This window comes from Zonotrichia leucophrys, chromosome Z (genome assembly GCF_028769735.1).
Source record: "Zonotrichia leucophrys gambelii isolate GWCS_2022_RI chromosome Z, RI_Zleu_2.0, whole genome shotgun sequence".
NCBI classification, from domain to species: Eukaryota; Metazoa; Chordata; class Aves; order Passeriformes; family Passerellidae; genus Zonotrichia; species Zonotrichia leucophrys.
In genome coordinates, this window is record NC_088200.1 from 50,107,446 (window position 1) to 50,123,448 (window position 16,003).

The 16,003-nt window shown below is 39.7% G+C and overlaps 1 protein-coding gene across 5 annotated transcripts in view; it reads right to left on the reverse strand.

Annotated features, from left to right (window-relative positions):
* The window catches only part of FANCC (FA complementation group C), a 74,262-nt gene extending 65,164 nt beyond the window's left edge, over positions 1 to 9,098 (reverse strand). For 2 of the 5 annotated variants that reach the window (XM_064736576.1, XM_064736575.1), the window contains exons 1-3: positions 9,026 to 9,074; positions 4,066 to 4,106; positions 2,940 to 3,008 (exon numbers count right to left, since the gene is read on the reverse strand). In XM_064736576.1, coding sequence (XP_064592646.1) covers positions 2,940 to 3,008; positions 4,066 to 4,104 — 108 coding nt within the window. In that variant the 5' untranslated portion in view covers positions 4,105 to 4,106; positions 9,026 to 9,074. Of the gene's footprint in view, positions 1 to 1,048; positions 1,116 to 2,737; positions 2,755 to 2,939; positions 3,009 to 4,065; positions 4,107 to 9,025 lie in introns of those variants that run through there. The other 3 variants (XM_064736577.1, XM_064736579.1, XM_064736578.1) reach the window with 3 other exon arrangements.
* Between the last annotated feature and the right edge of the window lie 6,905 nt (positions 9,099 to 16,003).

Consider the following 16,003-nt stretch of genomic DNA (forward strand, 5'->3'; position numbering starts at 1 on the left):
AATTTAACAGAGTTGCCTTCTGAATCACATTATCAGGTCTCACAGGAAAAAGAGCTCAGCTTTCATGTTTAAGCAATTGTGGCCTCTAGCGCAGCTAATTTTGAGGCCAGCATATATATTAAACCTCTTGCACAGGTATCATCTGAGTATCATTGCAAACTGCAGAATTACATTTCCAGTTGCATTCTGTTGCTCTGCAGGTCTAGAGAAGACCTGATGCCCTGAGGAAGCAAACTTTGCTGGGATTCATGCAAGATCTCCCTTTCTCAGATACTCTGAAAACATTGCATCTCCCTCTCCCCACAAAAGGACTGTGTGATCATGACAAAGCTTTCCTCTACCAGAGAGGGGCTGGGCACTGAACAGGATCCCCAGGGAAGCGGTCACAGCACCAGCCTGACAGAGTTCAAGAGCATTTGGACAATGCTCTCAGCACCTGTTGTGACTCTTGGGGTGTCCTGTGCAGGGCCAGGAGCTGGACTCGATGATCCTTATGGGTCCCTTCCAACTCAACATGTTCTGTGATTTCCATTAATCAGGTTTCGTGATCCCAAAAAATACAATTTATTTGCCGCACACAAAAATTAATTTTAAAACTTTCTGGTTCCAATAGATCATCTTGTAGGAGCAGATCTTCCCTCTAATTTACCCCATTTCAAGAGGCTTAAAAACAAAGAATAAAACCCTCTTTAATGGAAAAAGCAGAAATAGTATCTCAGCACATCCATCTAACTCTTACCTTCTGCCCACAGGAACAGTGAAAGCAGGAGTGATATCACTGAATTTTACACATGTTATTTGCTACCTTTCCATAATGAATCTTAACAGGGCAAGAAGGCAATCAACTATACTTTCAAACACAAAATATGTAAGTACTAACCCACACAATGGATTTTTAGGAACAAACCAAAAAAAAAATCTGACTACAATCCACTGTAAGACACTCCTGGCAAGGAACACACCAAAGAAGTTACTAATACTCCAACACCACTAGTAATTTTTTTAAAGTTAAATTTAAGAGGAGAAAACAGGCAATAAAGTAAGGTACCTTTACATCTCTGGCAGAAGACTCGGCAATTCAGCAAAGTACCAAAACATACAATGTCCCAGTTCAGAAGAATTTCAATGTCAGCAGGAGTCAGAACAATATCCAGCAAGACCAACATAAAGCTATCTGTACCAGAACACAGGGAATCAGATGGATGTGCAAAATCTAAATTTGTTTCAAGGCTATTAGGCAAATCCTAAGATTTGATCAGTGCACACTGATGTTAAGCAGATCAACATCACCTCCTAGAACAAAACCCAGATTTGAAAAAAACAAAGGGCTGCTAGCTCACTCCTTAATTCCATACTTGCTCCTCTGTATGTGGATTGCTTTGCTCTTATCAGTGATCTACCACAGAGGTAACAAGAATACACCTCAAAATACAAAAGAAACTAAAATTTACATCCTGAAAGTGCGTGGCATGGTGAACAGAAGTGCAAACAAGCACACACCTTCACACATTTCTAGAAATGGAGAGAGGGAAGGGGGTGTGAAGCACATCTCCATTCAATGTATTTCCTCAGTAAGGTGTATGTATTTTGTCTTGCAATCTAAATAGTACACCTTACAAGACTATTTGGTAACACTCAGGTCACTGGAATGTAGCAGTCTCTCCTAATGCTTGAGGAATGAAATTTCTGGGGGGATATCTCTAATGAAAATTAACGTTCAAAGATCCTTGGATTTAGCTTGTTGGACAGGGCCTTTTCATTCAGTCCAGGTAAATTTCAGCTCACTTCTATGACAACAATGGAAATAAAGATGACACATGGGAAATTGCAGCTAAAACAACTATGCAAAGAATAAAGGCAACTCTGGGAAGAGACACTAGGTCTGATCGAGCCTTCAAAATACAGAAGGTAGAACTGTCTCAGGTATCTGGCAACATAAAAATATTTTTACAGCACTTTGCAGAAAGTCCAATTATTGCTAATACCACTTTAGCTTCACTAACAGTTACAGTAACATCACACACCAATTGTGTATGGGTCTCTGATAAGAGCAGTCTAAACGCCACATAAGTTAGATCTTATTTTGCAGCTTACAAGAAAAGGAATGAAATGCTGGTTGTATTTACATCAATGGCAAAATTTTTGTTAGTCTCAATTAAGCCTAAATTTCACATTAAGCTTTAATGACAGTGAGAAACACATCCACGTAAGAGCCTACCAAGTAACTACATTAGAAAAATTAAGCCTTTTAGCAATAATGGTAAATTCTTGTTAGATTAAATCTGTTGCTTGTACCCATTCTCTTATACCAAATCTGCCAGCTAATGCATCACTCCCTATCTTGTGGGTTACCCAACAGTTATCTGGGTTATCTGGCTATAGAGTTTTCATTACCCAATTCTAGCAAACGAGCAACTTTTTACCAATTAGAAATTCTACTTTTTCACTTAAAACTTTTACATGTGGTTACAACTGTCTCCCATAGCTTAAAACCAATATTAGATATTTATACTGTCATTTCAAACATCTGAAAGATTTTCTTCAACTTCTTCTCTACAGAGTAACACTTCAGAAAAAAAAAACCAATCTGGGGGTGCTGGTGGGCAGCTGCTCAGGGTGAGCCAGCAGTGTGTGCCCGGGCAGCCAGGAGGGCAAACCCCATCCTGGGGGGCAGCAGACACAGCATCACCAGCTGGGACTGGGATCAACCTGCTGGATTCAGCCCTGGTGCCCTCACCCTGAGTCCTGTGTGCAGGGCTGGGCCCCACACTCTGATAAGGGTGGGAAGGAGGTCCTGGAATGGTCCGGAGGGGACCTGGAGAGGGAGTGCTGGTCTGTTCCCAGGATTTCCTGGAATCCATTGTAACAGAATATGTGCAAATGGTTCAAGCTTTATCATGGGATGTTCAGACTGGACACACTGGGAAATCTTTCTTTACCAGGAGAGTGGTCAAACACTGGAAGAGGTCTCCTACAAATGTGGCGTTTGCTCCACGTCTGTTAAGCACCTTAAAAAGAGGCATTTGGACAATGCATTTAATACCAAAGTTAACATTTGTTCTTTTGTGAATTGGTAATACAGTTTGTCTACATGATTTTTGTCCCAAAAAACAGTCCATTCTATTCTGGTCTGAACATGAACCAAACCAAACCAATCACCCAAATTTCCCTCACCACAGAACTTCCTTTTCTATCAACTTGTATACTGTTTGAGTGGAATACAGAGAAACCTATTTCCTTAAAATTCATGTCCTCTGGGGAAAAAAAACAGGTAAAGATTAATTCAAAGTTTCACCATGTAATTAGCAGCATTTTGTGCCAGTTACATCCTATGAGCTATCAGTGATGAGGATGTTGCATATACACCAATCCCTGGCACTTGCTTTTTTAGAAATTTAAGTTCTGCAATTAACAGATATATTATAAAATAATTCTCCCATGTCCAAGCATGAACAGAAGCACATACATTAAACTGTACTTAACAAGCTAGAACATTAATCCTCTCATCAGAGGAGTCACTTATGACGTGTAATATAGGAAAAAACATGTATTCCTTTGTATTAGTGTATCAAGGAATAGCACTTACTTCCACCCATATGTACTAAAATTACAAGGAGGCAACGGGAAAACCTAAAAATGTTCCTGCCAGAGCATAATCTTCCTCCATCTAAGCTGTGGGAGTTGGGAGGGAAAGCAACAGGGACACAACCTGTCTACATGCAGAGAAGAATGACTCACCTTTCTTCCTTCAATTAAATAATGAATGAACATAAGGTGCTTTATAATTCCAACAATGCTTCTATGATAGTCATGCAACTGCTAAATTCAAGCTTTCCCCCTGGCTTACACAGGTGTACAAAAAGAAGACATATGTTCCAAATTCTTTATCTCAAGTATTTGAACATAAGGTAAAATTCTTTATCTCAAGTATTTGAACATAAGGTAAAAACATAAGGTGTTATTGATATCCAGAGCTACTCGTACAGTTGGGTTCTAATTCTTACACCAAGAATTTTTATAAGAATCTCTAATATTTATTTAGTAATGAAAAACAGAAAAACATACCTTGCATTGAAATCCCACAGTTCTACATGGTTGAAGCATTTCTGCATTAGCATAAGGAAACAGAGGAACAAAGAGAAAATAATTTCTTCAAAGTCACTGAGGAAACATGACAAAAAGAGATGAAACACACAAATCTTATATACTTTAGCCTATTAGGAAACATTGTTTTTCACAGCTTTCCTCAAAGATAATCTATTATAAACCTTAAGCTCCTCACACATGACATGACAATTTATGCAATGATGGTCAATATTCTACCAAAATGAATCCCAAAAAAGTATTTTCTTTTCAGTTTATATTACACATATTTAACTTATATGAACTCTAATGACAGCTTAATAAGTGTAAGTAAAAAAATCTGTGAAAAGTATTCACAGTAAAAACAAACCTGTAAATGAAAGAATGCACTTCTCTAGCATAAAAGAAAAGAGTCTCATACTTCTCCCCCTCTGAAGATTTTATTTTGTGGCTATTTCTGAGTGTGAGTAGTCTTTCTCTGACTACTCACACTCAGAAATAGCCACAAAATAAAATCTTCAGAATAAAGATGTATTTATGGCACTAAGTACATCTGACAGAAAAAGAAAAATGTATTCTTCAAAAGAATAAAAATAACTTCATGACATCCACATCAACATTTACACGTTTTTGTTGTACATTATCTTAACACACTCCCACAGATACTTGTCCCTGGAGTCCATTGACAAGGTTTCATGCTATTCACAGGCATTAAATCAGGCCATTCATTCTTTGCAAACAAGAAGAGATAAGTTTCCTCAGAAACATCTAGAGCAAAGACTTTTGCTCATTCACTCAGTCAAACTCATACCGCAGCAACAATTAGCTATGTGGGGATTTAGACTGAAGACTGTCAGTTCAGACTGGGAACTGACATTCAAATCGATGAGACAATGATTTGTGTAATTTTCAGTCAATTATTACTGCATATTTTATGAGCACTTACTTTTTAACGTGCTACAGAGGATACCCTGACTTGTCAATAATGCTTGTCACATCCGTTCACAAAAACCTCCCAGTTTTGCCCCAGCATGAAATTAAAGATGTATTTTTCTCTTATCTTATGGGAAGAGAGCTTCTTATGAAAGAGGTCAGTTGATGATAAATAAGAACTTCTAATGTACAGCATAGAAAAAAAATTCTAGCTAGTGTTATGTCTCTTGGTCTCTTCTACTTGGACACTCATTTACGTCAATTCCGTTGATACCTTATTAAAATCTTATCTGGAATACTTCATTACTGTCAAACAGTTAATCAAGATTTATAAAAAAAAATGTCCAATAAATCTATCAATAGGAAGGAAGGACAGCACTACAATTTGGCTTCAGGAGTCAGAAGTCTAGGAATCCAATTCTCATGTCTGACACATGACACTAAAGAAATTAAAGTTAGCCAAGTAAGGCTCATTCTGCTTCACCTCTGCAGCAGCTTGATTAGTTCTGCTCTAATTTCAAAGAATAGTACATTTACTTATATACTTGTTTACTTTAAAAAAAAAAAACACAAATAAAAACCAAACTAAAAATCTGGTAACATCAGATTTACTGTATTTACAGTTTTCTTTACATTTATTACTCTCAAAGATTTACAAAGTTCCTTTTGCTGCAGTTGTCCTGTGGGCTTTATTTTGCAAGATTACCTTAAATGATGCTGCGCAGATTACACTTGAGCAAGTAATAATGTATCCTTACAGTGTGTCCAGTAATACCTGTACTTTTACATCACTAGTAAAATCATGCAACTATAGCTCACAGTATTGCTTAGAACACTTTCTACTGTAAGTTAAAAATGCATGGAGAAGTACCCTGCAACCATGTGCAAGGCTGACAGTTAAAAAACTAACAGAAACCTCTCACAAACAGCATCCGACATGAGTCTGCCCTTTATTGTTACACAGAGTAAAAGCATTTTACTCCGAACAAATTTTAAAGACACTGAAATCAAAACTTCCAAAATTCAGAAGAGTAAATAGTGATTGTTAATATAAACAATCTAGATTTATCTTTGTAAATTTATTATTTATGTTTACTGAGTTTATTATTAATATAATAATAATAAAGAGTATTTTGCACCTCCATAATATTTAACATACTGCACATTCCTGTAACTTAGAAAGTAGACTAAAAAGTAGACTAACTGCATGATCCTAAAGTGTTCTTGGGACCTGGTGTGTCTTGGTATGTGCCACCAAGTCTCAAACACAAAGAACTTTCTAATTCCCAAAACTGCATGAAAGGAGTTACAGATTTTTAATGAGTATTACCATTGTCTTCATTTTAATAACATTAACAATGACAGCAATTTATTATAGTATTAACTGAAAAATATTTTCTGGGAATACCTTTCTTGGTGAAGGTTTAATTGTTTAAGATTGGATTTTTGAGAGCTGTTCTACCACTTATGCATGCAGCAAGATCTTTACAATCTGGCATACTTTTGCTCGTTGTTTAGGTCAAGTTGGCACAAAATATGCTGTATTCACTTAAAATATTTTTTTTTAAATCATCTCATAAAGACTTTTTTAAATCATCTCATAAAGACACCCTGCTGGTCCATATGCACGTGCTGACCAGATGGAATCACAGAATCATACAACGTTAAGGAGGTAGAATGGACCTTACAGATCATCTAGTCCCAACCCTCCCTGCCGCAAGCAGGGGCAGTGCCCACTAGCCCAGGCTGCTCAAGGACTTGTGCAGCCTGGCCTAGAACACTGCCAGAGATGGGGCACCCAGAGCCTCCCTGGGCAGCCTGTTCCAGCGTCTCATCACCCTCACTGGAAAGAACTCCTTCCTAATATACAACCCAAAGCTCCCCTCTTTCAGTTTGAACCCTTTGCCCCTTGCCTTATCACTACAGTTCCTAATGAGGAGTCCCTCTCCAGCTCCCCTGTAGCCTCCCTTCAGATAATGGGAGGTGGCTGTGGATTCTCTACACAACTTTTTCTTATTCGAGCTGAACAGTCCCAAATTTCTGTGCCTGTCTTTGCAAGGGAGATTATCCAGTTCCAGAGGACTCCTGCCCGAGAACATGGAGAATATCAGTCTCTCTCTTTGACCCTGCCTTCGAATTTTAGAATATATATATAGGAATAGAATCACCATAAAACCTTTATTCTGCTTTGAAACTTGGTTAAAACTACCATGTTCAATCCTTAGTAGCCAAAGACATGGAGAGGCAGAATCACACACATCTCACTTCCTGAGAATACAAAGATAAAAAGCACAGAAGTTATCAGCAAAACTGGATCCATGCTTGTAAGCAAGAAGACAACCTCTGGGATCCTTTTCGAACCAGGTTTTCCCAGCGCCAGGCTCTCTCTCTGGAGTCCAGGCCCTGCGGCGGGGCCTAGCCCTGCAGCGCCATGGCCGCCCAGGAGGCGGCAGCAGTGAGCACCCGCCCCGCCGCGCCCGAGGCGCCCCCGGCAGGGCCAGGCCCGACGGGCGGGCTCCATGGATTTGGAATTAACAGATATATTATAAAGTAATACAGCAGCGCCCCGATCTCCGCCTTCCGCAACATGCCCACCCCTGCTTCAAACACTGTATGGTGATCAGCTCTCATGACACAGCTTTCCAATCTTGAGCTAAGAAGGGGGGGTGAGCATAAACCCAAATAATGGAGCAAGTAATTCATGTAACTCAGAACATAAACTGAATTAAATTTATTGGGCGCAGACAATAAAGTCTTCATTTCACAAAAGAGATGGGGGGCAGCTTAAGAGCCTTTAATTACATATCAGAAAAAAATCCCAAATTCTGAAGGTTCTCCTAATTTTCAGAAGCCCATCACTGGATTGTTATATCATAGCAGTTTTACCTAAAGGACTCTTCACTCTCAGAGAGAGAGCATTATGCCATTTTAGTTATTTTAGTTATCCTCCCACATGAAAAATGGCCATTTGGAAAATTTTTGAGAGGAGTGGAAATTTAATTACCTACATTTGTGAACGAAACCCAAAACTTAAAATGTCAAATTCTCCCAGCACTTACAGGACATCTGTCTTCCCTAATCTTTAGTTTAAATAAAAGGCCAGCAACATTTTCTGACAGTATTCCTTAAAAGCCTACTCTGCTGGAGCTCCTCCACCTCAGCAGATGTCTGTGTCAGATTGCACAGTACAAAAGCTGGCGAAGTCTGCTGAATCAGAAACAAATCCCCCTCCCTCTATCAACCATTTAGGAACGTTGTATCCGTGTATTATTGTTGCATTTATCTTGCACATACATCACAAAATGACCTTTTGTCACTCTGTTTCCTCCCTAGAAGGAGGGGGAACAGCAAGACGCTGACAGCACAGATGTTGATGTCTCTCTTTGCAGATGTTTTCAGTACCAGAGAATACCTATACGGGGAATACAAGAAGGATGGACACGGACTTTTTACAGGGGCATGTAGTGATAGGACAAAGGGAATGGCCTTAGAGTAAGTTTAGCCAAATGTTAGGAAGAAACTTTCCACCCAGCAAGTGGTGAGGCACTGGCACAGGCTGCCCAGAGAAACTGGGGCTGCCTCACCGCTGGAGCGCTCGGGGCCAGGCTGGCCGGGGCACGCTGGCACGGACCCCTCAGGAGCCAGGCACGCACCAGCAGCTCGGGCAGCAGCGCCAAGGACGGAGCGCAGGCCGCGGCCACCTTCCTCTGCCCACCTCAAAGCCTCAGGGGGGGCAGGCCCGCCCCCTCGCTGCCCATGTCACCCCTTCCCCGGCAGACTCGGCGCCGCCAGCTCTCGCGGAGAGCGAAAGGGGAGGGCGCGGAGCCCGGCGGCTCATCCGGGCTAGCGCATCCCCTTCCCGCCACGACAGCCCCCGGCCCGCGACCACCGCGGCGCGGCCAGTGGCGGCAGGACGGGCGAGAAGCCGCGGCTCCCTGGAGCGGCTGGGCAGGTCCCGCCGGAGCTCCCCGCGCCCGCTCCGTCCCGCCCCTGCCTGCCCGCCGCTTACCGCGCCCGCCGCGCCGCGCCGCGCCATTGGGGTTTCGCGCGCTGCCCGCTGCCCCGCGCCGCGCCTGCGCGGGGGGGCGGGGCGGGGCCGCCTGTCCTCTGGTGACCCAGGACAGCGCTCGGGAGCGCGGGTTAGGCTGGGCTTGGGGAGGCGGCTCTGCGCACTGAGGGTGGCCCGCACTGACAGGCCTCCCAGTACTGAGTTAAAGAAGAGCTTGGACAAGGCTCTCAGGCACATGCTGTGACTCTTATGGATGTCCTGCGCAGGGCCGAGAGTTGGACTTCCATGGTCCTTGTGGGTCCCTTCCATTTCAGGATACTCTGTGGTTCTTTGATTCTGAACCTGTGATTCAGCCCGCCCTGGCCACACACGTTTCGCCTCCCGACTCAAACATGGGACACCAAGAGGCAGAGCTGTGGCAGAAGCCTTGCCGGTCTTGGGGGCCAGTGCACTCCCAGCGGGTCCCTAGCGACAGTGAGGTGTCTCTGTGGCCTGCACGCTGAAAACTCACTGAGCACACTGAAAAACACACTGAAAACCAGTGACATGGGCAGAGCCGGTCTGACCCGGCACACGCAGCTCAGGAGCGGCTCCACAGGGAAGCCATTGTGACAGGGACATGGTGGCCCCAGTGTGGGTTGTGTCTTCTCGGCCGCCATGCGCTGAACGCTGGCCGTGGCCAGGCCCAGGTGCCTGCCCACAGTTTTGTCCTTTGATCATGAATGAATAAAACCCTTCAGCTGTACCACTTTTTAAGTGTAAAATGTGTTAGACTTTTGCTTCTTTTCAGTGTTCTGAACATAGAAGGTCCTTGTGTCCCTGAGAGCAAAATGCTACCAGTATGAGTACAGACATAGAGTAAGTAAGAAATTTTGTTTTGAATAAACTTAGGGTTGGAAATAAATATTCAATTTACTGAAATTTGTGTTGGTGCCAAAGTGAGAAATATAGACAGGGTGAACCCTGTTGTCCCTCAGTTTGTTATAAAGCACTAGTAATAAAACTACCAAGACCTGTACTCTGACACTGGTCCTCAAAGCAGTCCTGCTGAAAATGCTACACAACCTAACTACTTGGTGCATTTTTGCTCATCATTCCCTAGCCTACATACATAGTCATAGTTAATTCTCTTCCTCTCATTTTTCCTCTTCATCTCCTCAGCTCCTTCTCCTGTTTACCCTGGTAGTTCTTTCATTCCTGCCTGGTTTTACCTCCACGTTTATTATTTGAAAAATAGAGCTGGTGGGAATTTGCTACTATATTTCCAACTGTCTTTTTGAGAAGCCATCAGCACACAGAATTCTTTGTTTCCTAGCATCTTCCTCCAAATATGCATTCTTACACCACCTTGTCTTTATTTCCTCCTTGAAGAAACTGGATGGTAAAGCACTCATTGCACTCCTACCTATGGAAAAACAAAACAGAAAAAAAGCAAAGAACAAAGTTACTAAGGCAAAACTCTCTCTGTCTTTAACCTAGGTTGAATTGTTACTTTTCATATGGATTTTAAGTTAAATTGCAGTGACAATTATAGGCTAGTTTGTATTAGACTTGTATTGAAGATTTAGTCTGCTTGAACATATGACAACCACAGGTGCTGAAGTTAAAATTGCTGTTTTTCTTTACTCAATTTTAAAAGACTCCCTGATGTTCAGACTCCTTACTCCCATTCAGCTTTCATATTCTTGCATTCATTCTGGCATTCTTGCTTTTTTTATTAGAAGTTGCCTCTTTTTTGATCACCTCTGCTTTCAGTTTTCTATAAGATGAGACATCCCTATCAGTACAAAAGCGAGTTCAACCTACCCATACCGTGAAATCCCTATGCATTACTTAAGTTACTTTTTACATTTGAGCCTGTCAAATCAGAAACACCTGATGAATTAAAAGCTTGTTTGTGAAAATTTAAAAGTTCTTTCTTGGGAAACAGCAGCTGGTCATGAGGCAACCCATCAAGACAAACTGTCAGGAATGTTTCCCATACATCCAACACATTTGCCAACCATAACTTGGAGCTTTGTATGTAATGCCCATATTTACACAGTGAGTCCAGCTCATAACTCATGCAACTCTTCTAATCATTCTACTCTTCTTTTTTGTCACGTGAAAACACGGAAGAATTTGTTATCTACCATGAATTGTGTTAACACTTTCTTAAATGTCAGCATTATTAGTTGTTTCATTCATGACACTTTTTATGGTTCTGGTACACTGAAAGAAGCTTGAATGGAAGGAGTTTGATAACATCATTTTCCATGTTCCTGACTGAACATATTCCAGAGTTGTCCAAAGTGTATTTCTGTTCCATAGTCAGAGTGGCAAAAAACAGCCTTTGTTAATCAGTTTGATGAATACACCCTCAACTAACACAATTTTGTTGCTGCTCAACAAGCCAACCACACAAAAAGTCCTCATGCACACCTGAACATATGGCAAAAGATCATTTTAATATACTAGGAGCTGTAAAAAATAAACACAGGAATTAAAAAAAAAAAAAACCAAAACAACAAACTAGAGCATTTAAGGAAGTAATGGGAAAGGGTATAATAGAAAAATATATTTAAAATAGAAGCAAAAACATATGTGAAAGTAAATTACTAATATTAATAAACCCTAATAGGTGGAAAGAATACTTGGTAATATTACCTTCAAAGGACCCTCATTTTAAATAGTCAAAAATAAGTGGAAATGATGCAAATAATGAAATAGTAGTACAAATCAAGTGAATGCCTATACAAACGTTATGTTACTTCAGACATTCTGTATGGAGTTTTCCACTCCCACTTTTCATAAATGCAAAACACTTGAGGTTAAAACATGTCATGGGGATTGCTATTTCTTTAGCCTTGATCTTTAATAACAGATACTACTACATATAGAGCTAATAGAGCTGCCTTAGAGAATTACTAATAGTAAATCTCTGACAGAAAGAATATTTGAAATTATTAAGTCACCAGAAATAGCACTGCTACAAATATAAAATTCCATTACTTCAAACCCTGAATATTTCAGAAAGGATATTCCACATACCAGAGAATTCCTGGCTGCTCTCTGAGAACCCTAGCAATCTCCTCTTCCCCAGCGTATGTTGCCAAAGTGCCTCATATTATGCAAGCCTTGCACTTAGATGAGACACAGCAGATACTATACTTCGGTTCAGAGTAAAATATCTACATTTGATCTTTTGGCCAGTATTAATTTGGTAGGAAAAAAAAGTCCTTTGTTAGGGAAAGAGAAAGAAATACATATTTGACGAGTTTGAGGGGGAAAAAGGAAGAAAGGAAAAAAAAAAAATGAAAAGTCCCAGCTGTTTGAAGGAAGTTTGGAATGTTAGACTAAATGCTGGGGGAGGTAGACTGATGGAATGAACTGCAGGTGAGGTGCACAAAGGTACATGGTAAATATAATTATTAATGCACATGACCACCACATACATAATATATTTTATGTACATCATAACAATTAGCTACAGAGGACAAACTGCTCTAAGCAACAGACATGTACCAAGCAAAATGCCCCCAGACCCCTTAGCTGAGTATGTGCCTTCATGTAGATCGGTAGCTAGCTCAAAATGGTTGGTACAGAGATAACAAAGATAACAAGGAGCTAAGGTAAATGCTACAGCCATACTGTTGTCCTTTAGAGATGGGATGGGAACTACATGACCAACACAGTGGCAAGCAAAGCATAAATTATATTCAAGAGATTCCCAGAGAAGACCACAGTGTGTTACAAGTCACCAATAGATTTAAGTGTATTGCTGTTTGCTAGCCACAGTAGAGGATTTCTGAATAGACAGATATGGCATTTCTAGATGCTGATTATGCATTTGAAAATTTACTCACTAAAATACTGTATTTTGGGCAGCTGTTGACCAAATAGGCATGTTGACTTCCATGAGTTCCAGGTGTTCATTTTCTCCCATATCTCCCATTCGATTTGCAGTATAATTTCATGGTTGCTTATGCTTTGCCACTAAAGAAACTGTCTTCAGTAAGGAGGAGGGAGTTGCTTCTTGGAGGCATCAGTCTGCAAATCCTTTTGGTGAACTTTGTGGGCAGCGCATACCATACAGTCTTTATGTTCACACTGAAATAATTTTATCTCTCCTTCTTTTTTTGTTGATTTGGAATGCAGTTCCTGTTGATTTGTCATCCTGGGGATTTTTACTTACTCCTGAGCAGAACAAGTACATTTTCTGTGTTCTGTGTCCCAAGTAATAGATGAATATGTTTGGTTTCTTCTTAATGCAAACACCATTAAATCTTTAGCTGGGGACCCTCTGAAGGATCCAAAAAAATTGGCCCTGATTTGGCCAGTGCTGTTAAATGTTCTTTAAACCAGACGTGAGGAGATCTCCTAGGAGTTCTCCTACCTTCTGTTAAGGCAGGCCTCTTATTTCTCAGACTGGTTTAAAATATGGTCACCAGGATAAAATTTGGAAATTGTACCATGTATCAATCACTTAGCTAATCTTGGCAGAGTCAAGATTTTCATAATTCAACTTACTATATATCTTTCCAAAGTGTTATTAGAGAAGCTGAAGTGTTTAGGTTGGTGATTACATTTCTATCTATAGTTTATAAATTTTTTTGTGGAAAATAATCCTGAAAATAAATCCTTTTCCTGTACCTGTCTGCACTCATAGCAGGTGCTATACAAAGAAATCATGAGTTACATCAATTATTCCCAAGAACTGAGACAATAAAAATTAAAAAAAAAAAAATCTTTCTTTATTTCCTGCTCCTGTTGTGTCCTGCTGAACCCTTGAATGCTGGAGAGCATTTCCAAAGTTTGTTCCATAGAATCAAGCAGTACAGTACATTGAAGCAGAGAGCTTAGAGTAATTTCTGTGGTATTCCCTATTGATATTCTAAAAAGTTGCTGTAGCATATATGGAAGAAGCATGAAATACTTGCTACAGGATGGAAAGCTGTTAACAGTATGAAATACTCCAGTGAGCATTTCAGTTTCACGAGTGTGACTATATTCCTTCCTGTTTTATATAAAATACTCTCCTTAACTAAAAGAGGTATTTACACATTCTAGAACCTGTGAGGTTTAACCGAAATTTGAGATGATAAAAGGGGAAGTGTTGTTTTTGCTGGCAGAAAGCAGGAGCCATAATAAATAGTCAGCAAAATGTAATAAAGATTGTGCTTGAATCAATTTTCAGAGGGTTGAAGATATGGGAAACTGCCTGTTAAGAATTTGTCTTTCATGAATTCCATTATTATTCAAACTCATTATAAGCTATGAAGCATTAAATCTTTAAAATTAAGTTACTATCATAAAGTAAACCACTGAACTCAAAGATATCACACACTGAAAGTCTTCAGCTTTTTCCTTTGCAAACCTGATTTTTACAGATGATATTTTCAAATTAAGCAAGTAAATCTCAATAAATTCCTTTTTCTTCCCAGTTTAAAAGCATGAGAGAGCTGGCCACTACTTGAAACTGAAATTTCAAACAAGCCCACAACACTGTAAAACACTACAAGTAAAACAGCTTTCAATTTCTAATTCCATTCAATACAGAAATTTTCTAAATGTACTAGAAATATATTAAAAATCCATCAAATAGTCATTGTCCATGGAATATAAGACAAGTGTAAGATTAAAAGGAGGAAAGAAAAGCCTTTAAGTGAATAAATTTCTCTAAAACTGCCTTTTATCATATGGATTAAATGCTTTTGTTAAAAATGGAAGCACAGTTGCTACACTAACATAGTATTCCTTGAAATGAGAGACTGCTTCTTCATCTATAAACTTTGCCAAACCTATGTCTCCATCAAAACCAAACAAATCCCACATGAACACAAAGATGTTATACATCACATGAAAGTGAGGAAATTACCAATATTCACTCAATAGATGGATTTCCATCATAGTGCTCCTAGTGATGACTTTGCTATTAAAATAAAAGCCATAGAACAGAGGAAAAGAGGGCTGAATGAAAACTCATCTTTATAGTCTGCATTTTTCTATATTTGCTGAATGTTGTATATGATCATTTTTTCACAGCAACATAGGCCAGTCTATGATTGTAGCCTTTAAGCCTTTACAAACTACATATTTTCAGTGTTGCAGACCACAGCCTTACAGAAAAAAAGAGAAATGCCTCAGTTGCGATCCCATCAAAATGGAAAAGATCTCCACTATTGAGTAGCTTGCCTAAAGTAGCTACCAAAATAGTATAGAGAAGTCTGTAGAATCATTCCAGTGTTAATAAAAAAGTGGCTAAAACAGCTCTATGACAGAAAATAAGAACAGCAGTTTGTGGATTGCCAACTTTCCCCCCACAGTCTCTGTACATTTCTGAAAACCTTCTATTTCTCATTCCTTCATTTAGCCTGTTAGACACTACAATATCATGCTTCTCTGACCTCCCAAAGGAAGTATAACTCTAGTATTCCATTGCCTTCACTCCTTCTTTAAACAGTTTGTCATCCACACTCCTTTGCCTGCAGTACTCATATTTGCAAGTCGATGGAATGCACTCTTTCACAAATCTCCTTTCAGTTATTTTAGCAATCATTCTTCCTTTATTGGTATTAACCTTTCTTTAACCTTGTTTATCTTCAGATTTAATCCCTTCCTTGTGACATCTCCGATGAAATACCAATTTGTTTTCCATCACATTCTCTCATTAATGCAGTGTTCCTTTGTTCCCTCAATTTCTTGCATCATTAACTGAATATTTACATTGGGTCACCTTTAAATGATCTATAATCTAATACACCGAATCTTATTCACAACTGATAATCACTTGCAATAATATAATTCATAGTGTTCAAAAGCTTTTTACAGCTTTGTACAGACCACATAAAGCCTGGTTGGGAAGCATTTTTTCATATACCTCTATAAATGAAAGGTATATATGCAAATGCAACATGCAAAATGAAATAGCAAAATAAATATTGTATTGTGTTGATGAAAAGACTGAGAGTATGTATCTGAAAACTACAAATAAATACA